Source organism: Ursus maritimus, unplaced genomic scaffold, assembly GCF_017311325.1.
Source record: "Ursus maritimus isolate PB19 unplaced genomic scaffold, ASM1731132v1 scaffold_13, whole genome shotgun sequence".
Lineage (NCBI taxonomy): Eukaryota > Metazoa > Chordata > Mammalia > Carnivora > Ursidae > Ursus > Ursus maritimus.
This window is the reverse complement of record NW_024423675.1, coordinates 21,613,080-21,637,357: the sequence shown is the minus strand read 5'-3', so window position 1 is coordinate 21,637,357 and position 24,278 is coordinate 21,613,080. Positions and strand designations below refer to the sequence as shown.

At 41.1% G+C, this 24,278-nt stretch overlaps 1 protein-coding gene across 1 annotated transcript; it reads right to left on the bottom strand.

Annotated features, from left to right (window-relative positions):
* Positions 1 to 2,117: 2,117 nt before the first annotated feature.
* Positions 2,118 to 14,183, bottom strand: GTF3C6 (general transcription factor IIIC subunit 6). The gene is made up of 6 exons (XM_008706217.2): positions 13,775 to 14,183; positions 13,378 to 13,458; positions 12,001 to 12,064; positions 11,861 to 11,905; positions 10,217 to 10,330; positions 2,118 to 5,083 (listed from the first exon to the last, which is right to left on the bottom strand). Exons 1-6 carry the CDS (start codon positions 13,886 to 13,888, stop codon positions 4,782 to 4,784), a joined length of 720 nt encoding a protein of 239 aa, XP_008704439.2. The 5' UTR covers positions 13,889 to 14,183; the 3' UTR covers positions 2,118 to 4,781.
* Positions 14,184 to 24,278: the final 10,095 nt, after the last annotated feature.

Genomic DNA, 24,278 nt, shown 5'->3' with positions numbered 1-24,278 from the left:
TGTATGATTTCTATTCTTTTAAATTTGATAAGGGGTTTTTTGTCCCTAAATGTGGTCTATTTTGATGAACGTTCCATGTGAGCTTAAGAAGAATGTATATTTTATTGTTATATGAAGTAGGCTATACATGTCCCGCATTCCCGTTGACTGATGGAGTTGCTGAGTTCAACCATGTCCTTATTGACTTTCTGCCTACCCAATCTGTCCATTTCCGAGAGTTGCTGAAGTCTCCAACTATTACTGGACTCATCTATATCTCCTTGCAATTCTGTCAGTTTTTGCCTCATGTATTTTGATGCTCTATTCTCAGACACATACATGTTAATGATTGTTATGTCTTCTTGGAGAATTGACCACCTTATCAATATGTAATGTCCCTCTTTATCCCTAATAACTTTCCTTGGTCTGAATTTGGCTCTGTCCGAATATACCTACTCCTACTGTTCGGATTACTGTTAGAATGGTATCTTTCTTCATCCACTTACTTTTAATCTTTATATGTCTTAAAAGTAGGTTCCATGTAGACAACATTTAGTTGGGTCTTGTCTCTTGATCCACTCGGACAATCTCTGTTTTAGTTGGTGCATTTAGAGCACTGATATTCAAAATTATTGTTGATACAGCTGGATTCATATCTATCATATATATTACTGTTTTCTATTTGTTGCCCTTGTTCTTTGTTGGTATTTTTGTCTTCCATTATTTTTCTGTCTTTTGTGGGTTTTTTAAAAGATTCTATTTTCTTTCTTTTTTTTTTTTTTTAAGATTTTATTTATTTATTCGACAGAGACAACCAGCGAGAGAGGGAACACAAGCAGGGGGAGTGGGAGAGGAAGAAGCAGGCTCATAGCGGAGGAGCCCGATGTGGGGCTCAATCCCACAACGCCGGGATCACGCCCTGAGCCGAAGGCAGACGCTTAACCGCTGTGCCACCCAGGCGCCCCTAAAAGATTCTATTTTCTAATTTTTAAAAAAATTTATTTATTTATTTGAGAGAGACTGAGAGAGAGTGGTGGCAGCAGAGGGAGAGGGACAAGCAGACTCCATGCTGAGCATGAAGCCCAATGCTGAATCCCATGACCCTGAGGGACACAGGAGTGTAAGAATCAGAGATGTGATGACAGAAGCAGGTGAAAAAGAGAGAGAGACTTGAAAATCCTACATTGCCAATTTTGAATATAAAGGGGCCTCAACCTAAGGAATGCAGGGAGCCTCTAGTAGCTAGAAAACACAAGAAAATGGATTCTCCCCTGCAGTGTCCACAAGGAATGCAACCCTATCGACATCTTGATTTTAACCCCATAAGACTTAATCTTGGAATTTGACCTCCAGAACTATAATAAATTTAATGGTGTTTTAAGCCACTAAATTTGTGGTAATTTGTTACAGCAGCAATCGGAAACTAATTACAAGCACCAAATGGGAGCATGGAATACGAACACAAAATAAGAGTCTGTAAAGACATGACAGTGAAAGAACTCTTATTTTGGATTTGAGAAAACTAGGATCTTTGCCACCTGACATCCTTGTTCATGATATGCAAGTATGGCTACATTAAACCCTGAACAAAGTACCAGTTGTCCCTCCTACCCCCCCAAAAAAGAAAAAAAAAATTTAAAGATTTTATTTATTTATTCATGTGTGAGAGAGAGAGAGGCAGAGGCAGAAGCAGGCTCCCCACAGAGCAGGGAGCCTGACATAGGACTTGATCCCAGGATCCTGAGATCATGACCTCAGCCAAAGGCAGACGCTTAACCGACTGAGCCACCCAGGTGCCCAAAAGAAAATTTTAAAAGAAAAAAAAATAGGGGCACCTGGGTGGCACAGTCAGTTGAGCGACTGAGTCTTGGTTTCAGCTCAGGTCATGATCTCAGGGTTGTGGGATTGAGCCCCGCCCCACATCGGGCTCTGCACTCAGTGTGGTCTGCTAAACACTCTCTGCCCCTCCCCTCCACTCTCTCAATCTCTCTAAAATAAATAAATAAATCTTAAAAAATATATATATATATATACATATATACACACACACACACACACACATATATATATATAGCAGTATCAACAAACTACATATTGTCATTAACGAAGGTGTATATTCACTCTGTATTGAGTCAATGTGTACTTCTAGATAATTTTATAAACAGGATTCTCTTATTCTGTAAGGAAATAATGGTGGAAGTCATAAAAGAGAGACGGCAAACCCATTTTTAGAATCAATGACATTTCTGGAAGATAACTGGATGCAAGCCTGACACATTAGGAAGTCTGCACGGTTTCATATGAGAACAAAATGAAAACAGTAGATTCTAAAAAATTACAGCTGCTACTGAATAGCTAACCACATGGTATCATCAGTAATTTCACTCACCTGGCCATATCTATCAATAAGTTTGTTACGATCAACTATGTAGCACATAATGAACAAATGCCTGGATTTCCTAACATTTCCATAATGGCCTTAAGGAATAATTGCCCGTGGTGCACCTTAACAAAATAATCCTATTAAATAGAATATTGTTATTTGTAAGCAAAAGCCAACCGCTGCATTCAGTGTCAGAAGTAGTACTGTGACAGCTACATCGAGACTGTAGTTCCAAGATTAGTTTGTAAGTAATTCTACTAAGTCACTAAGGCAGATCAATGGAAAAGAAATTCATTTGTGAAGTTCTAGTCTTACAAAATATTTCATAGTTGAAAAATAAGATTTATTTTACTAAATTCCAAACATTTACAGGTAAGGAACTAAAACACATTATGTTCTCTTCAGAATATAAGACTTTATTATCCTCTTCAATTTAGGGTACAACTACATCAGTCTAGATCAGTTTCTTTAGCAAGATTAGACATCTTAAGAATCTTCCATTCTACTTCCTTATACTTTATTGTTCAAAATGCGTAATGTAGTAAATAGGATTAAGTGCGGCTACTACGGAGTGACTTAAACAAGAGACAAGTTACTTCTCTCACATAAAGGCCAGAGGTAGGTAGTTGCAGTGCCTTCTCTGCCAGAACAGCAGCAATCGTCACAGGTTTGGAAGGACATTCACACTCACAGGACCCAATAGGCCTGATGGGACTGAACCCCGCACCAGACTCACTTAACTTCATTGGAAACAGCACAGCAGCATGAGGTTTGTCTCAACAGGAGGCTTTACTCTGGCACCCAGGTGTCAGTTCAGGTGTAAGGAGACAAGATCATCTGGGTGGGTGAAGAAGCCGTGCTGGCTTAGAAACTTCAGGCTTCCCAAGAACCAACATCTCTTGAAATAGTCATGACTGTAGCTTTCAGGAATCTTTGTAATAAGAAACACAGTGCTTGGGGTGCCTGACTGGCTCAGTCAGTAGACCATGTGACTCTTGATATAAGGGTCGTGAATTCAAGCCCCGTGTTGGGCATGGAGCCTACTTAAAAATACAAACAAACAAACTACACGGTACTTAAGTAAGTCCAAAGTCCATATTTTCCAATGGGCATTTATAGCTGTTGTAGTCTCCCTGGTCTAGACACAGTTTACCAATAAGGGGTCTTTATTTATTTAGTTTTTTTAAAGTAGGCTCTGCATACAGTATGGAGCCCAACACAGGACTTGAACTCACGACCCTGAGATCAAGACCTGAGCTGAGATCAAGACTGGGACACTTAGTCAACTAAGCCACCCAGGCACCCCAATAAGGGGTCATTTTTAATCACAAACAATATTGCCTGACATCACAGTTGACATTCCATTATTACCTTCTCTAGTAGATTTCCAGAGCAACAGTGCCAAAAGGTAAACTTGAAACCATTTTACCAGGAAGGAAAAGAAAGATTAACCTTTATTCTTGGCAGTCCAGGGCAGCATCACATCAGGATCCAATCTTCTATCTTGTTGCTCTGCCACTCATGGCTTGTTTCCAAGGTTTCTTTACAGTCCAAAAACCCTCCTGAAGCTCTAGCCGCCACATCCATGTTCCAGCAGGAAAAAAAGAAAAGATGAACTGGCCCATCTCCCTCTATGCCTTAAGTTTAAGGAAACGTTCCAGAAGCATCCATCACTCAACACTTATAATGCCATGGCGCTGGCCAGAACTTAGTCATATGGCCACATATTTACACATATATGGGAACATTGCTAACCTGAATAATTCTGGGATTGTTACAAAAGAAAAAAGAAAAAACAGGTACTGGGTCAGGTAATTAGCAAGATGGGTCAGAGACAGGCTGATGGAAGAAGCAAGAGATTTACTGGCTTTGAAGAGAAGAGGACCATAAGCCAAGGAATGTAGGCAGCCTCTAGAAGCTGGAAATGGCCATCAATGACAGCAAGAAAATGGGACACTGATCCTTCAATGGCAAAGAATTGAAATCTGACAACAACTAAAGGAACAAAGAAACAGAGTCTCCCCAACCCCCAAACTCCAGAAAGGAATGAAGTTCGGCCAACACCTGGATTTTAACCCAGCCTATGTCAGCTGACTTACAAAACTATAAGATAATACACTTGTATCGTTTTAAGCCACTAAGTCTGCAGTAATTTGTGATGGCTGCAATAAAAAACTTACATACTCACCTTAATAAAGCTTCCAATTTAAAGAAATTTAAAGGGCCCCTATAGTCATTTATACCAGATTTTTAAAAATTCAATTCATATCTGGTCCTTAATGACTCTGGTATATTAAATTGTGCTGTAGTCAAAAATCATGTATAGGAACAAAAATAGTAAAATAGTGAACTGAAAGCTACACAATTATTTTATATAAAAACTCCAAAAAGTTCACTACTAGTTATAATGAGAAACATTTCATCTAGGAGTGATTTCCAAGGCAGTGTCTTGAGGTTCCATAAAAACATAACCTTCTGTGTCAGAAGAAGGGGTATCAATAAGAGGACCAGAATTCTCTACTTCCAAGTTCAGTGATTTCCCCTGTTCATAACTCAGGTTTGGATTATCTTTCGTTTGAATCTCTTGCTCTTCCAACTCCAAAGATTTATCTGAGGCTGCAGCTACCACGTCGTCGTCTTCATTTTCATGCAGAAAGCTACAAATCATGTTGGGTCTATAGGAGAAATCATTGTCCTTGATTTGCAGCCATTCCACACCACCTAATGAGGGACGGTGAGGGATGGGAGGACAAACCAGGAAAGGAATATGGAAAAGGAATTTCAGTTACTTACCTATATTTCTCTTTAATTTTTTTTTTTTAAAGTAGGCTCCATGGAGCCAAATGTGGGGCTTGAACTCACAACACTGAGATCAAGACCTGAGCTGAAATCACGAGTCAGACACTCAACCAACTGAGCCACCCAGGCGCCCCTCTCTTTAAATTTTCATCCTATGAATACATGTCAAAATAAAGCCCCAACATAAATCAATGAACATGGTGCCATGACTACTGATAAACAATCACATTATTTCCATCTTACATGGAGACTCTGGAATGCCCATAGTATATGCAACATCAAAATCACTATAAGTGAAATACAGTCAATAATATTGTAGTAACTATATGGTGACTACACTTACGGTGAGCACTTTGTAATATATATAATTATTAAATCACTATGTTGTACACCTGAAACTAATATAATATTGTGTATCAACTATACTTCAATTTAAAAAAATTTTTTTAAGATTTTATTTATTCATTGGAGAGAGAGAGAGAGAGACAGAGAGAGAGTACATAAGCAGGGGGAGGGGCAAAGGGAGAGGGAGAAGCAGACTCCCTGCTGAACAGGGAGCCCAACTTGGGGCTCAATCCCGGGACCCTGAGATCATGACCTGAGCTGAAGGCAGATGCTTAAACTGACGGAGCTACCCAGGTGCTCCCCGAATTAAAATTTTTAAAAAATAATTCAGACCATAAAAAAATCACTAAAACTAATCAACTTCAGTTACTATTCCAAGCCTCTCTTCCACAGTTCAATTCCCAACTCACTGAGATAATCTGAGCTCTCACTGCCACCTCATGCCTCATAGAAAAGTCTTCCAGTTCCCCACAATTTTCTCCTCAGTTTCCATTATAGATGATACTACCCTATCATCTTTCTTTTTTTTTTTTTTTTTTTTTTTAAAGATTTTATTTATTTATTTGACAGAGATAGAGACAGCCAGTGAGAGAGGGAACACAAGCAGGGGGAGTGGGAGAGAAAGAAGCAGGCTCATAGCGGAGGAGCCTGATGTGGGGCTCGATCCCGTAACACCGGGATCACGCCCTGAGCCGAAGGCAGACGCTTAACCGCTGTGCTACCCAGGCGCCCCTACCCTATCATCTTTCAACTCAACACTCAAGTGCCATTTTGAGTGAACATCTAACTTTGAAATAAGACACCTCTCCAAAAAAAAAAGAAGAAACTTGAAAAAAATTGTTATTCTTTTCATACTTACAGTCACAGCCCTAACCCATCAATGAACCCCCATAATCAAGAACTGTTTCAATAATGCTAGTAATTTGGGGGCACCCAGGTGGCTCAGTAGGTTAAGCGTCCGACTGTTGGTTTTGGCTCAGGTCATGATCTCAGGGTTGTGGGATTGAGCCCTGCATCACGCTCCGTGCTCAGTGGGGAGTCTGCTTGAGATTCTCTCCGTCTCCTTTTCTCTCCCCCTCCACCCTTCCCTGTGTGCACTCTCTCTAAAATAGATAAATAAAATCTTTAAAAAAATGTAAGTCATTTTTCTTTTATCCTTATGACCCCTTCAAATATTTTCAGTGGATCCTCATTAATTTCTATAGCAAGGCTGAGCTATTTACTGTCATCTTCAAAATACCGTTGGATATCTCTAAGACACCGCAACTTATCCTGCCCCCCATTCACACTTCCAACTGCTCCTATTCCTCACCATAAACTAACTCTTGTGTGACTGCTTATTGAAACATCCTTACAGGGGCGCCTGGGTGACACAGCAGTTAAGCGTCTGCCTTTGGCTCAGGGCGTGATCCCATAGTTCTGGGATCGAGCCCCACGTCAGGCTCTTCCGCTATGAGCCTGCTTCTTCCTCTCCCACTCTCCCTGCTTGTGTTCCCTCTCTCGCTGGCTGTCTCTCTCACTCTGTCAAATAAATAAATAAAATCTTTAAAAAAAAAAAAAAAAGAAAGAAACATCCTTACAGCTGATACCATATCTTCTCATATGTTATTACCATAAAATCTCCTTCTATCAGAAGTTGATTAGTCCTTCTCTAACAGCTTCAACAATTCTTTCATTTTTTTTCCCCCTGCAATAGCATCATTCACCTAGTCACCAGGTTAAAAACCTTGAAGCCATCCTGCATCCTATTCTGTTATTTAGCATGATATGTGGCACATTCCAGATACTTAATTGAATGAAAAGAGTGTTGAGTCACATTCATACATGTGTTTCAATGTGATTTACTTTAGAGTGCAAATTCCCAGAAGGTAAGGACCACATCTCCTTCTATTTTGTTCTGCCTACAGCAGATTGCCATGTTTGGTCACCAGCCTCCAATACGGTCCCCAAAGATCTTCACCTTCCTGGTATTCATGCCCCTATTTCATCTCCTCCCACAATGAACAGGACATGGCAGAAATGACAGAATGTGACTTCTAAGGCTGGTTCATAAAACATATTGTGGCTTCTACCTTGTTCTCACAGATCACGTGATCTGGAAGAAGCCAGCTGCCATGTCAGGAGGGCACTCGAACAGCACTGTGGTGAGGCGAGGAATGGAGGCCTCCTGCTAAACGCTGGCACAAACCTGCCAAGCATGTGAAGGAGCCATCTTCTAGTTAGATTTTCAGGTCACCGTAGTCCAACCAACATGCTGACTGCAACATCAAGAGACATCAAGCCAGAACTGCCTGACTAAGCTGATCCCTAAATTCCTGATTCACGGGAACTGTGGAAAATATTTCTGTTGTTGTCTTTTTAAACCATTAAGTTTAGAGGTAATTTTCCATGCAGCAATACATACCAAACCCAGCCTTGAACGGTTGGCTAACTAATTTATGTGATTAAACAAAATACCCAAATCTTCCCAACGGCCTATTAGATTATTAAAGACTACAGGAAAGGAAATTGTGTAACTTTTTTCTTTAAAAAAGAATATCTAAATAATAGCTAAGCTATGTATCTACCTTTCAAGTTCTTTCTAGAGCTTCGAGTACCTCTTTCTTCCTGTTATTTTCACAGAGTGCTAAAAAGGATAGTTTTGGGATACACATGCTAGGAACAAAGATTTTTTATGTACTTATGTGTAATTGGTACAATCAATTTCTACATGATTAATGTACCTTCAAATGTTTATTCCTTAAAATACAATAAATCAAGCCATAAATATCAAGCCATAACTATTCATCACTAGAGTCAGGTTAACTGCAGTTTGAAATATGTCTTTGAGCAATGAGATTTTTTTTTCAAATTATGTGAATTTTCTAAAGCTGAAGTATAATTTGAGGGGTGCCTGGGTGGCTTAGTCAGTTAAGTGTCTGACTTTGGCTCAGGTCATGATGTCTAGGTCCTGGGCTCAAGCTCTATGTCATGCTCCCCACTCAGTGGGGAGTCTGCTTCCCCTCTCCTCCTATCTTTGCCCCTCCCCTTGCTTGTCCTCTGTCTCTCTCTCTATCTCAAATGAGTAAATAAAATCTTTAAAAAAAAAATTGAGGGCGCCTGAGTGGCTCAGTTGGTTAAGCGTCTGCCTTCATTTCAGGTCATGATCCCAGGGTCCTGGGATCGAGTCCCACATCAGGCTCCTTGCTCAGCAGGGAGCCTGCTTCTCCCTCTGTCTGCTGCTCCCCCTGCTTGTGCTCTCTCTGTCAAATAAATAAATAAAATCTTAAAATAAATAAATAAATAAATATTTTTAAAAATTGAAGTACAATTGACATACAATGTGATGTCAGTTTCAGGTGTACAACATAGTGATTTGAAAAGTCTATACATTATGCTATGCTCACCACAACTGTAGCTACCATCTGTCACTACACAACACTATTACAACACCACTGACTGTATTCCCTATGCTGTGCCTTTAACTCCCATCACCTACTCATGTACAGCTGGAAGCCTGTATCTCCCACTCCCCTTCAACCATTTTGTCCATCCCACCACTCACTCCCCTCTGGCAGCCACCAGTTTGTTCTCTGTATTTATGCATCTGTTTTTGCTTTTTGTTTATTCGCTTTTTTTTTAATATATTCCACATATAAGTGAAATCGTTTATCTTTCTTTGTCTTACTTCATTTATGAGCAATGAGCTTTTAAACTATCAAGTGATTATTCATTGTTTCTCTCCACAAACATGTGCCTGCTACGGCTGCAAGAAGCACTAGTCTAAAGTCTCTACTTTGGGATGACCAGCAACTGGAGAAGGCTCAGTGGATGCACGTTAAGAATGAAACTGATGTCCAACAACTGTGGTCCCAGAGTCCCTCCCTCACATGTAAAGCCAGCTTCTTCCAGTTATTAGCTTCCTGGGGAAGGTTGCCACCACTGCTGCCAAGTTTCCAGGAGATCCTCCGGGGTTTCACCTTAGAGAATCCAGATCCTGTCATATCCACTTACAAAGAAGTTTCAATTAAAGGGGTGGGGAGGCTGGTGGCTGCTGAATTCCCTAGGGGTTGGAAATCTATCAAGTTTCTTTGACAGCTCCTCACAATGGTTTCCAGTGCAAAGCAGATAAGAAATTTCTTATATGTCACCAGCGCCCTCTGCTACACTAAAGTCCAAATGAAATTTTTGACTTTACCTTTTTTTTTTAAGTAGTCTCCATGCCCAGGGCAGAGCCCAACACGGGGATCGAACTCAACCATGAGACTAAGACCTGAGCTGAGGGATGGCCTGGGTGGCTCAGTCTGTTGGGCATCTGCCTTCAGCTCAGGTCATGACCCCGGGTCCTTGGATCAAGCCCCACATTGGGCTCTCTGATCAGGGGGAGCCTGCTTCTCCCTCTCCCTGCTGCTCCCCCTGCTTGTACTCTCTCTCTGTCAAATAAATAAATAAAATCTTTAAAAAAACAAACAACAACAAAAAAAAAACACCTTAAAAAAAAAAAAAGACCCGAGCTGAGATCAAGAGTCGGAAGCTCCACTGACTGAGCCACCCAGGTGCCCCTACAGTTCAAATGAATTTTAAATCTATATCTGGTACTTTTCAGGGAACATTCTCAATTTCCATAAAACATAGTTGTTACTACAAAGTACAAGGAATGTCCTGGCAGCAATGTGTCATTGTCAAAGCCAATAGTAAATCACCTACTTTCAGAGAACTAAGCGAACTAACCTATGCTTTCTTCTCCTTCCTTCTTTTCTGTCAGAAGAGTTCGTGTCATGCTGAGTTTCTTCATTGTATGGCATGTATATTTTAGCACTGTTTTATTACTGCCTTCTGTGTCACCTAGAACAAAAAACGAATTCAATTATTTTACTGCTGATGCCACCAAATAATCACACCAAGCCTCAATAATTCCAGTTCAAAGAGTTAGACTAAACCACTTCCTTTGAGATAGGGTAGTAAGTCCAAAATTTAACTCATCCCTCCTGCTCCCAGCACAGAAGAATGACAGATAAAATACGTCACAATGAAGGCACAACTGGACCCCAAAACAACAAATATCTCCAGAGGGCCGGAGCACAAAGCTGGGAGTGAAATTAAAGCTATCTGCCTGCTAGGCTCCGGCCCTGAAGGAGGGATGTGGGACCAGGAATGTGGCCTTACAGGGTAATGAGGTCTCAAATTCTACTACTCGAAATGAAGCACCAAAGTCAGACTTACTACTTGAAGCCAGAGACTGGAGCGATGACATTCTCAGTCATGAGAAAAGGCTGAGAAAAAACCTGCAGCCAACCTGCTGCCTGTGGTTACAGCTTTATAGCAAACCGTGGGCACAGGCAGGAGGGAGGATAAGGCTCTGAGCCGGAGGTGTGAAGCACACTGAAAACTTCCCCACATCACTGACACCACACTTTAGAAAAGATCATACCACCACCTATTAGGCTGAGCCAAATGAAACTGTCCATGTTCAGTTGAAATTGGTCACTTCATATGGCTAAACCTAACACACACTCAGCAATCCAGTAATTCCATTCCTAAGTGTATATCTTAGAGACATTTTTGCATACATGCACAAGGAGACACAAAATACTCATGGCCGCATTTCTGCAGTGAGTTAAAAGCATAGTTCAGATCATGGGCTCTGGACCAGACCACCTGGGTTCAAATCCCGACTCTGTCTCTCGTGTACGACCTTGGGAATGTTATTTACCTCTCTGTGTTTTGGCTTCTTCAAATATAAAATGAAGACAACAATGGTATCTACCTCACAGACTTGTGATGAGGATTAAATGAGTTAACACATGCAGCATTTAGAACAATGCCTGACATATACAAGGCATTCAATAAATTTTCATAGTTACTAATAATTACTGATAAAAATGGAAGCAATCAACATGTTCAGTAACTCGAGAATACACTGTGGTATGGTCACAAATAGAATACTTAGCAACAGGGAAAATAGAATTATACATACCAACATGTATAAATCCCAAAACCTATCCCTACCTGTAAGAAAGATACACAATTTGCTGTAATTTGTATCAAGTGTGAAAGTATACCGAAAAATGCTACTCATTGTTTGTGGATACATATATATGTAATACAAAATCAGGTATAGGAAAGGAAAACATCAAATTCAGGAGCGTAATTATCAAGACAGAGGAAGGGAGTATACACGAGGCATATCCAAGAGGCGTATACACGAGGCTTCAAATGTATCTGGAATGTTTTTTAACTATCTGGCAAAACGGTAGGATTTGATATAGCTAGAAAATGGGCACATGAGATGTTTAATTTTAATATTTACTGTACAAAAGTAAGTCTGCAATATTTCATAGTAAAAAGATTTGAGTCAACAATATAAGCACTTACCATGTTCAACATTTTCTTCAAATATAGCACAGGTCCCAAGAGTATCTGCAGAAAAAGTGAAGGCAACTTGTTGACAAGTAACTAACTTTCTCTGAAACGCATATAAAAAAAGGAGTTCCATCTATCTGACATCCTCCTACCTTCATACTCTCCAGCAAAGACATAGTTGTCCACTTGCAGAATGGGCCTCTCAGTGTCAATTCCCTGCAACAGAATACAGGATCATTAAAAAATCATCATTAGAAAAAGCCTTGCAGGGCCTCCTGGGTGGCTCAGTTGGTTAAGTGCATCCAACTCTTGATTCTGGCTCAGGGTGGGTCATGAGATCTAGTCCTACCTCGGGCTCTGTGCTGGCCACGGAGTCTGCTTAGAATTCTCTCTCTCCCTCTCCTTCTGCCTCTCCTCCCCCTCTATAAAAAACAAAAAGCCTTGGGGGTTTGGGTGAAATGGGTGAAGGTAGTCAAAAGATACAAACTTTCAGTTATAACATAAGTAAGTCCTGGGGATGTAATGTACAGCATTAATCTACTTAATAATACCATAGTGTACACTTAACAGTTGCTAAGAGAGTAACATCTTAAAAATTATTATAACAGGGTGCCTGGCTAGCTGTCTTTATGTAGAGCATGCAACTCTTGATCTTAGGGTTCTGTGTTCAAGCCCCATGTTGGGCATGGAGCTTACTTAATGGAAAAAAATACTCATTACAAGAAAAAAATTGTAACTATGTAGTGATGGATGTTAACTAGACTTACTGTGGTGATTGTTTCCCAGTATATACAACTATTATATCATTATGTTGTTCACCTGAAATATAATGTTATATGTCAATTATATCTCAATTAAAACCAAAAAAAGAAAGAGCCTTCAATATGTAACCTTGCTACCAAGGAGAGTGATCTCCAAAACTGGGGAACCTCTGGAGCTTGTCCTAGCAAGTACAAGGTAAGAGCTAAAAATGCTCTGATCACAGCAGTTAAAATCTGAAGAATACTTCATTCATATCCAAATAGCCGGCAGTATTTCAATCAACATCCTCGTCAAGTTAAGGTAAGAACAGAAAAAGTTTTGTCAACAGTAGCTCAAAGATTTTAAAGTGATAAAACAGATGGTAACATGACACCACAGCTCAAGTCGACAGGAGAGTGTGAGGTCTTTAAAGTCTTAGTAGGCATCTTTCCTCCCTTCTCCAGTTAATCTGTGCGCATATCTAAGAGCCTGTCTTCACTGTTTTCTCTCCCCGCTCACGATCTAAAACAATGTATTTTTTTCTAAATATATAGGTTGATAACAAAATGCTACCTCCTCTAAATTTTTAACTCTCCCCAGGCACACATTCAGACACTCAAGCAGAGTATGGCATTTTCTCCCATAGCCCCTCTGTACTTTTCTATGATTGTCCTTAGAATTCAGTGCTTTGTAAGGAGGAACAGATCTTTGGAGATACGTACTGCACTATTCATTCTTGTTTAAATATAAGAAAATCTACAGAAATCCCCCAATTCTAGAAGACTCACCAAAATCTTGCATTTATTTTCACATTTTGATAGAAAGTCTGAATCAAGAATTCCGGACAATTCCACCAGAACCAACTGCTCCTGGTGGAAGAAAGAGGAGTTAACATGCTAGCACGGGAGTGTGCAGGAAGAGGCAGTTATCAAGCGAAGCCAAAAAGTCCCACTGCAGCAATCTCAACCTTTGTGAACACTAGGTCCTGCTTTCAACGAAAGGAAGCAAGCGACGTTACCTAAGGTAACTTCCTCTACTTCCCCATTCCAACTACGGTGTGGCTGCTAGGGCCGAGGCCGGCGCTCCCGGCTCTGCGCGCCCAGAGCTCTCCCTCCCGCCAGCCGCATCCCGACTCGCTGCCCCACACGCCGCCCCCGCCGCGGAGGCCGCAGCTGTGCCACTTACTGCTTCCTCTTCTTCCTCTTCACCGTCCTCCCGGATCCGCTCCTCGGTCGCCGCCATGATTCCGCACCTTTTCGGAACCTCCGAGTCGCTGGCCACGCCCTCCACGGCCGCCATCTTGAGTACGGGCAGCAGCTCCCCTTGTCTGGCTGCTGATCTAGCCCCGCAGACCGCTCCTGCCAGGACGCGAGATGGCCGCTCCCGTGCCCACGTGGAGGTCCGCTCCAGGCCTCCTCCTTGTTCTTTTCCTGAGAGCTGGAGTGCGGCTCTGGTGGCGGCCTGCCGCGGCAGGCAGGCGACCGAGGACACCCTCAGGCTACCAGCCCGGGTTGGAGGAGAGGGCTGGGGAGGGAGAGAGGATAAGAGGGTGCAAACAAGGAGACCGCTGTGTGAGAGGGAAACGAAGAGGCCTCGCTTTGGCCCGACTCAGCATTTCTTGAAAAGAAATTCTTAATGTCGTGCGAGCACTACTCCTCAATTCAAGTTCTCCTTGAGTCGAGTTAATGTGACATTTCAATGTCACACGTAAGAAGCGCGCACAGAGGGCTTGAGTTTCAGGCCTGCCAGCCTGAGCTCTAAGAGAGGTAGAGAGAGGGACCCAACCAATTATATGCTAATGAGATTGCCGTAGGTGCTGTAAGACAAACGTTGTTAGGGGAATTCAGAGACCTGGGGAAGTGGAGTTTTGAACCGAATTTTCTTAAACTCGTGGGTTTCTCTGATTATAAAATAAATGATCTTTGTATATGAGACAGGATGATCTAGCTCCGAAGAGCATGAGCTTTGGGGTCTGATACTTGTCCAGGTCAGCTGCATTTTTAGCAGCAAGGTCCTAGGCAAGTTGGTTATTGTGAGGACTAAATGACACAATACATGTAAAATAGATTTAGCCCAGCATTTGGCACAGATTAAGCATTTAATGCGTTTTATCTATTAGTGGTAATATACAAAATTTTAGAGTCTTTGTTTTTAAAAAACACTTTCACGTATATCCTTCTAGCTTCTTTCTACACATAAACAATTTTTTTTAAGTGTTAAATGTGTACCTCTTTTTAACTTGCTTTTCTCACTGTATACAGTGTCATGGATGTTTTTCCAGGTTTTCCATGGTAAATACAGATCTACATCATAGTTTTTAGTAACTGCGTAGTATTTATTGTATAGTATTATTTCACAACACTTGCGTGGCCTGGCTGGCTCAGTTGGTAGAGCATTCAACTCTTGATCTCAGGGTTTTAAGTTGGAGCTCCACCTTGGGTGTAGAGATTACTTAAAATATTTTTTTAAAATATTACACAGCACTTTACTAAGCATCTTTGTACATGTTTACCCAATTGCCCCATTAAAGAAATAGGATTTCATTGCTTAAAAAAAGAAAAGATAGAGCACTTAACCTGTTAGTAGTTGTAGATCTGAATTCTAGCTCTGAAATGCAGTAATCGCAGGGAAAGCCTGCTACACTTTCTAAGCCTCAGTGTTCTTATTTACTAAATGAAGATAAAAATATTTATACTTACTGTGTATTTTGCATTTGAAGATTGGATCAGGTATCTCAAAGTGCTTTGGAAATTGAAAAATTACACAAGTTGTCAGATTTTATTGGAGTAAAAGGGAAGATAAAGAGGAGAAGGGCAATCCAAGCTAAGGGAACAGCAGTCACAAAGGCTTGAGGAGTGAGAGTATGTGTGTATATGGTTTTTTTTAAAATAAGATTTTATTAATTTATTTGACAGCACAAGCAGGGGGAGTGGCAGGCAGAGGGAGAGGGAGAATCAGACTCCCCACTCAGCAGGGAGCCGGACGCAGGGCGTGATCTCAGAACCCTGAGATCCTGACCTGAGCCAAAGGCAGACACTTAACTGTCTGAGCATCTGAGCCACCGAAGCACCTGGAGAATATGTGTTTTGCAAGGTCAGTGTTACAATTTAAGAAGTCCCTTTCAGGGACACCTGGGTGGCTCAGTCTGTTAAGCGTCTGCCTTTGGCTCAGGTCATGATCTCAAGGTTCTGAGATCACACCCTGTGTCTGGGCTCCCTGATCAGTGGGGAGTCTGATTCTCCCTCTCCCTCTGCCTGCCACTCCCCCTGCTTGTGCACTCTGTCTCTCTCTCTGACCAATAAATAAACAAAATCTTTTAAAAATTTTTAAAAAAGAAGTCCCTTTCAAATAAACAAGCCTCATACATCTAGTCAAGGTTATTACTGTTTACTATTTATGAAGTAATTATTATTTTTATTTATTTTGAACAATTTACAAAAGGTTGTAGAGTGAAAAGGGATAGAGTAAGAAATAAGATTTCCGTCCCTGTCCCCCTACATCCCCTTCCCAAAGACAACCAATTTTACCAGTTTCTTACATATCCTTTCAGAGATACTCTATGTATTTACAAAAACATGCGTATACACAGTCTGTAAAGTAATTTTAATATTAAAATGTAGCACACAAACTAGAAAACCATTCCCTTGGGAGGAAAGGAGACATAGCATCGGCTTCATAACCTAGAGCTCATGCCCTCTCAAAATTAGCTTAAAGGTTGAAACATCTTGGATAGAAAACAGGTAGTTGTTGGGCACAATACCCCATCAGCAATCGATTTTGAAAGAGGGAGAAAAAGAAGCCTTTTGCCTTCCCAAAATGCCTTTGAGAGGCATTTCAGTGGTTTCTAAATGGAGTCCATTCTTTTTTTTTTCCTAAGATTTTTTTTTTCACTAATGTCTACATCCAACATGGGGCTCGACCTTACGATCCTGAGATCAAGAGTCACATACTCTATCAACTGAGGCAGCCAGGTGCCCCTGGAGCCCATTCTTAATACTTTCTATTCTCAGGGTGCCTGGCTGGCTTAGTCCGTAGAGCATGTGACTCTTGATCTTGGGGTCATGTAGTTCAAGCCCCATGTTGGGCATAAAGCTTACGTTAAAAAAATAATAATAATAAAATAAATAAATAAAAATAAAAATAAACCTTCTATTCTCAATCCTAAAAAAGATAATAAGTCCCAGATGCCAGTTTTAAAAGACTAAATTATCTTTACTTAAAAATAGAAGCAATAGAGGCGCCTGGCTGGCTGAGTTGGTAAAGTTAGAACATCCCATCCAACTCTTGACCTCGGGGTAGCGAGCTTGGGCCCCACCTTAGGTGTAGAGATTGCTTTAAAAAAAATAGAAATAATAAACCAAATCTGGCAGATCTATATATGGAATCTTATTTGCCAATAAGAAGGAATGACGTACAGATACATGCTACAACATGGGTGACCCTGAAAGCATTATACCAAGAAGGTAGACACAAAAAGCCACATATTGAATGATTACATGTATGAGATTTCCTGTTAAGTGAGTCTATAGAAAGAAAAGTTTGATTTGTAGTTGCCAGGGCCCCGGGGGGGGGGGAGAGGGGAATGACTGCAACTGGATGTGGGGTTTCTTTTGGGGGTGACGAAAATATTCGGGCATTAGTGGTGATGGTTGCACAACTCTGAATATACTAAAAACCACTGAGTTGTACTTTAAAATAGTCCATTTTATGTTATGTTTATTATATCCTAATGTAGCTGTTATTAACAACAACAACAACAATAGAAGCTGCTAGTTTGAAACTGAACAGGGAAGAGAAATTGCTTAAGCGATTAAAAAAAAAATCTTTGAAGGCCAGATGAGGGCCAAATACTATGGCAACTATGGAGCAGAAATATAATTTGGCCCTGGATCCAAAAAGATGGCTTAAGGATCCATGCTGGAGGGGGCAGGCAGGAGTTGGTAAGGGTCAAGTGTCAGCATGTTTTGACTGAATCCACTTTAAGCCTTAAAACAGTCTCAAGAGATAATTATTATCAAGAGTGATGTTCAAAGTATTTAACTGCTAATATTTAACAAGATGGCAGGAAAATTTAATCTCTGTCAGTTTTCTCTCCTTTACACTCCCAGATCTTACACAGTACTTGGAGAGAATTTTCCAGTCTCCAGCCCACATTGGTTACCACTGAAATTCCCATGGTTGAAGCCATACAGATCCTTGAAATGCAGGGACTGTTTCCCAGAGCATGGGAATCCCTGCTGGGTTTGGGAACCTCGGTGTTTAAAGCTCCAGCCTTTCTAAGCAGATCATAGGTCTTGGCACCTGTCCAGGGCTCTGGGAGGGGATTGAGGACATACCAGTTTATGCTCCTTCCCAGCCTCCAGTTTTAAATAAAGGCACCGCCTCCCCTCTTCCCTCTCCGACATCTAGCATAATTTCTTCAGTGAGCTCAGACTCTAACAATGGACAGGAAAAGGCACGGTGTTCAAGTAGCTTCAGCTTTCCATTCTTCAGACATCCCAAGACAATGGAATACAAATGGCCTGGCTACCTGCTTGGAAGGGTTAAAGGGGGACATGTGGGGTATTAGTATCTCCATAAATTATCCTGCTACATCAATAAAACCCTTTGGGAAAAAAATCAAACCTTGTCTTGTTGAAGAGTCAAAAAAATTTGTTCACACCCTAGGTCAGTTATAGCCTGGGAGCTTAAGGGCTCAAAGTGCCAACTGAAAAGAGATTTGGTGGCAGTGGCTGTCCCAGTACTCTGAAGATCTTTGTGGTTCCTGGGGCATTGCAAGAAAGGGGGTGATAGTGAGAAGAATAAAGGATAGTGACCTGGTGTCCTTCAGTCCTATAAAGGAAAAAAATGCATTTCAAAGTGGTCTAAGTAGTGAGATTCTACTGCTAAGAAGTAACAAAACGAGGGAAAATTTACAAGTCATTTTAAAAAGAGCCATGTTGGAGACAAATTTCATGATTTTCTGCAGCCACAGTTAGAGCGAATAGAGAAGAATCTATGGAATTTGGTGGAGAGGGCCAATGATTTTAATTGTAGTTAATAAGAGGAATCTTAGGGGAAAAATCAGAAATATAATTTTTAAGAAACATAAATAGGGTGTCAGGCTCAATATTTAAAAAGCCTGCCACTAGGAGGAGACAAATGAATTTCAAATTGTTTAATTGGCTCTTCCTCCTCTAGGACACATTTTCTAAATTGAGAAGAGCCTGTATGTATGTAAATATACTCAAGTATATTTAGTAGCAGAATTCTAGTAAAAAAAAAAAAGCCTTTAGAGGAGAGCGAGGAGCTGAGAGTGAGGAGGGGGGTGAGTATTAACATTTGTCTTAAAAATTAACAGGGGTGCCTGGCTGGTTCTGTTGGTGGAGCCTGAACTCTTGATCGAGGGGGTTGTAAGTTCAGGCCCCGTGTTGGGTGTAGGGATTACTTAAAATTTTTTAAAAAGAGAATAATGTACTCTTAAATAATAGCTCATAGTCCATTAAGTTCCTCTTTCTTTTTAACCCGCGTTTTACTCTGTTCTAGATCTGAAAACTAAATGCTAGACCAGCGGTCCCCAGCCGCATCAGAATCACCTGGTGGACTCGTTAAAATGCAGATTGCCAGCGTCACACCCAGAATTCCTGATTCAGCCAGTCTGGTGTAGGACGGAACAGAATATATGCATTTCTAACAAGTTCCCGGATGACGCTGATTCTTCTGGTCTGGGGAACACACTTTGAGAACCACCACGCTAGATGACTACGGAAGTAAGCCATTTGCTGATAGCCAGATTTAATGAAATGTTGAGAACCTACTAACTAAAATATTTCAATTTGCAAAAAAAGTAACTCAGTATCAGAAACGAGATTTGAATGATCATTTTTTGGAGGGGTTTGAATTCAGAAGAAAGCAGTTTATACTTAATTTGGTAGCAGTGTGGCACTTCTGGAAACTCTTGGTGAAATGAAACAGACACGGAGGGCAGACAGACCAGGTGGTCTACAGGGGTTCTCCTCAAACCAGGACACAGGTACGCCATGTGAAGGTCCTGACAAACCCAAGATGTTTCCAAAGCATCCATTTGGCTCCCTGACAAATAACTAAAAGCTTCCTTTAATGTGAAAATAGGTGGAAAAATAAAATAAAAATAGATGGAAGAGGTTGCAAAATCTGCCTAACTTTTTAAAGATAACAGGAGTCTACCAAGAATTTTCTCCAAAGTGGGGAGAGGAAGATTTAAAAGCTTCTAAGGGGTACAATCCCTAAGGATACCCTCCTCCTCACCCTTTATATTTTCTCTGCAGTTAGAGGCACTTTTGGGAGAAGTTTGAGAAATACTGGTGTAGGGAAAGGACAAGAGGTCATGACGGAAAGGAAATATCAGTGTGGGAAAACAAGCATTTAAATATTATTGACTTAGGGCGCCTGGGTGACTCAGTCGGTTAAGCATCTGCCTTCAGCTCAGGCCATGATCTCAGGGTCCTGGGATCGAGCCCCTCACGTCGGACTCCCTGCTCAGAGGGGAGCCTGCTTATCCCTCTCCCTCTGCCTGCCATTCCCCCTCCTTGTGCTCTCTCTCTCTCTGTCAAATAAATAAATAAAATCTTTTAAAATAAATAAATACATATATAAATCTCATTGACTTAAGAGCACAAAGTTTAAAGGTGTTACAGTGTTTAGGTTAATGAGACGGGCAAAGGGAGCCAATGGACACAGCATCTAAGGGCTTTCGGGGTAGGTAATCTGGCATGTGGGTCTGGGTGGCTTGGAAGAGGAAGCTTTTCTGTAGCTATTCGGGTACTGGGAGATGAGACCCTGGATTGGGGCAGTGACAGAAGAAGGGAAAAGGGGTCAGAGACAGTCCAGGTGAAAAGCAGTAGGACCCAGGAGACTGCCTACATGAGGAGGCCAATAAGAAAAGGAAGGTTTTTTTTTGTTTTTTAAGATCTTATTTATTTATTTGACAGAGAGAGACAGCCAGCGAGAGAGGGAACACAAGCAGGGGAAGTGGGAGAGGAAGAAGCAGGCTCCCGGCGGAGCAATGAGCCTGATGTAGGGCTCGATCCCAGAACCCTGGGATCACGCCCTGAGCTGAAAGCAGACGCTTAACAACTGAGCCACCCAGGCCCCCCAGAAAAGGAAGTTTTTAAAAATCTCCATGTATGAGCCTGGGAGTCAGTTGGGAAGTACGGGGTCGGTGACATGAAGTAGAGCCCCAGCTGCTCTGTCCAAACAGAAAAAAAGGCGATTAACCATGCCCGTGGCTCTCAAGAGTGGTCCCCAGACCCATGTAGTCAGCATTACTCTGGATTCTGTTAGCAATGCACGTTCTCAGGCCCTGCCCCTGACTACTCAATCAGAAACACTGGGAGTGAGGCTCAACGCGTCGTGGTTTAACAAGCTCTCTAGGGGATTCTGATGCCCACTGAAGTTGAACTCTGAGTGAGGCTAGGCAGGTTTCCATATTTTTTTTCTCCTTGCAAGAATTTGAAGTGAGATATACAGAGAAAATCAGTCTGTTGATTGTGGGGAGAGAAGCTGAAAGTCAGTTATAGAAAGACTATGAGTAAGCTGGAATTATGAGTAAGCAGAAACTATAGCTAAATGAGGTAGTCAGCCGGTAGTCATAGAGACAGAGGAGGGATGGTGACACCCTGTGGCTGGGGAATACTACATTCCCGCTGCCCCCGGGGGTGACAAGTCAACCCGGGCTCTGGATGTGCAGGGACTTTGTCTACTTCCCAGTTCGTTTTCCTTCCCCATTGAAGCCCGATCATACTGCTATTCTTAGGTTCCTACGATATTCTTATCTCCTTTATAGTCACGTGTATCCTTAAAATAGCGAGACTTCCCTTTACTTGAGGTGACCTGAGTGGATCTGCATTCCTCCAACGTGAAAAGCTGACAGAGCTCCAAAGTAGATGGAGCAAAAGTTTAAATTAATGAAAAGAATTCATGGACACTTACGTTTTTGTTCTTCCTTAAAAATGAAATTAACCTTCTGAACTACTTTTTACGGTACCTTCAGTAGTCACGTATATTCACAGTGTTGTACAACCAATGTCCAGAACTTTTCATCTTGCAGAGAAATAGTTTTTAAAGAATTACTTTTTTGATGAAATGTATTTTTTGTTATTAAACATTTTATTTCGGGGTGCCTGGATGGCTCGGTTGAGTGTCTGCCTTCAGCTCAGGTCATGATCCCAGGGTCCTGGGATTGAGCCCCACGGCAGGCTCCCTGCTCAGGGGGAGTCTGCTTCTCCCTCTCCTCCCCGCTGTGCTCTCACTTTCTGTCTCTCCCTCAAATAAATGAATAAAATCCTTAAAAAAAAATAATAATAAATAAATAAACATTTTATTTAAGTTTTTCATTTTGTCCAGTGTAGTTAACAGTGTTCTATGAGTTTCCGATGTACAACATAGTGATTCAACAATTCCATACGTCGCGCCGTACTCATCATAAGTGTAGTCTTTAATGACGAAATCAATTTTAATGCTATCACCTCTCCACCTGAAAAACTGAATAACTTCTACAGTTCACCATCAAATCTAATACTGCTCAAGTTCATCCGTGGAGATGTTTTGTTTTGTTTTACTATTCTTATTATTTTTTTTAATTTTTATTTAAGTAATCTCTATACCTGACAGGTGCTCAAACCCACCACTCTGAGATCAAGCGTTGCACGCTCTTCTGACTGAGCCAGCCAGGCGCCCCTACTATTCTTATTCTTACCTCCTTATTCAGGCAATTACTGTAAAAAAATACTATTAGCTTTTCAGCTGGAATGTCTTTTGATCTGTCGTCTCATTTCCCTAGGGTATTTGCCCTAATCCACATCTAAACTTTCCACCCTTCGATTTCAGCATTTTCCATGTATGGTGTCTTTATCTTTTCCTTCCTCTAGTTTTATATTTCACATTCTTCATACTGATCTTCAAGTAAAATAATCAAGCCATTCAGGTAGAGTTGTCCACAGTAGAGATTCCAGCAGCTGTGGAGAAGTGAGGCAGCACCCTAGCCTGGCGTAGTCAGTACTTTAGATAGGACCCCACTCTGCGTCCTGGATCCTTGACCTCTCTCTTCTGGTAAAATAGGGGTTGGATTAAAATAAAAAGTCTCTGAATGTTTTCCATCCATGACATTGCCTATACCATTATATTTTGCTTTATCATCTTTTTTTTCTTTAATTTCTTTAAGAGGAGAGGTTGGGAGGGAGAAGATGGACAGAGGGAGTGAGGGAATCTCAAGGAGGCATGGAGCCCAATGTGGGGTTCAATCTCACGATCCTGAGATCATGACCCGGGCTGAAATCAAGAGTCGGACGTTTAACGGACTGAGCCCCCCAGGCACCCCTTGCTTTATCATCTTGATGGCATTTCCCTTCAGTCTATTCACAAATATTACTTATTTAAGTGGCTTGGTCTTGTAAAATTAATGTTTTACTATCAATACATTTCAAGCAAGGTAGTCAGAGTTCTGAGAACAAGACTGTTATACTTAGGGTCCCTGTTACAAAAGTTTTCATTTGTTACGACAGCTTGGTTTGTATCAGAATGTACATACCTTATCAAACTTCACACTCTTCCTATCCACCCACCAACTAACCCTTTTGTTCCAACCAAACCAATCTGTTGAAACCCTACATCCTGCCTTTTATTTTATTTTTTTCTTTTTGCCACAGGGCCATTGCTACTGTCATTTGCTCTGCCAGGCTGACCTTTGCTCCTCAGTCCTGCGCATTACTTCTCTCTCACTCCAAGAAACTTGCTCTGACTAGCTTACTCTAATCTTACATTCATTCATTAAGCCCACATTTACTGAGCACTTAACATTTGTTAGGCCCTCCTTCCACATTTCCTATGAGTTTCTGTATTCAACTGTTACATTTAATTAAACAAGGAGAACATTAGATTGAGGTGGCTGTAATGAACCCACAATAGGCAAACCAAAAATCTAAGCCTGTAAATGCCTCAAGTTTACAGAGTTGGAACCAAGGACAAGGACGCACAAAGAGCCAACGAGGCTTTAAGGCTGTAGCCAATCAATGAGTTCCTTGCTTTGTTTCCACCTTTTCTAAGTCTCTCCCTAGCCCTTGCACAGCACTTGTAACCATTTATGGTTTGGTGCTGTTTCAAATAGGTTTTTGCTGAAAGGTTCCTGGCTGGCTCAGTGGAGGAGCCTGTGACCCTGATCTCAGAGTCACGAGTTCAAGTCTCACATTGGGTGTAGAGATTACTTAAATAAATAAATGTTTTTTTAAAAAACCAATTTTTGCTCAAATAAACGCCTAAACATTTTAATATGCCTCACTTTAATCTTTTAACACAACTTTAAATCATATTGTTTGCATTCTGCTTTACATTTGTTTGTGTATGTGTATTTTTTTTCTCAACATGATTTTAATTTTTTTGGCTTTTGTCCAGTACTGTGAGTTCATTAAGGATATTGAATAAATGGATAGATGAATGAATTAAATAATATGAAACTGGTTTAATTCAAAGGAATTTGAAGGAAATACTTTTTTTTAAGATTTTAAAATTTATCTTATTTATTTGAAAGAGAAAGACACAGATAGTGAGAGAGAGCACAGGTGGGGAGAAGAAGAAGTAGACTTCCTGCTGAGCAGGGAGCCCATTGTGGGGCTCCATCCCAGGACTCTGGGGTCAAGACCTGAGCTGAAGGCAGACGCTTAACCGACTGAAACAC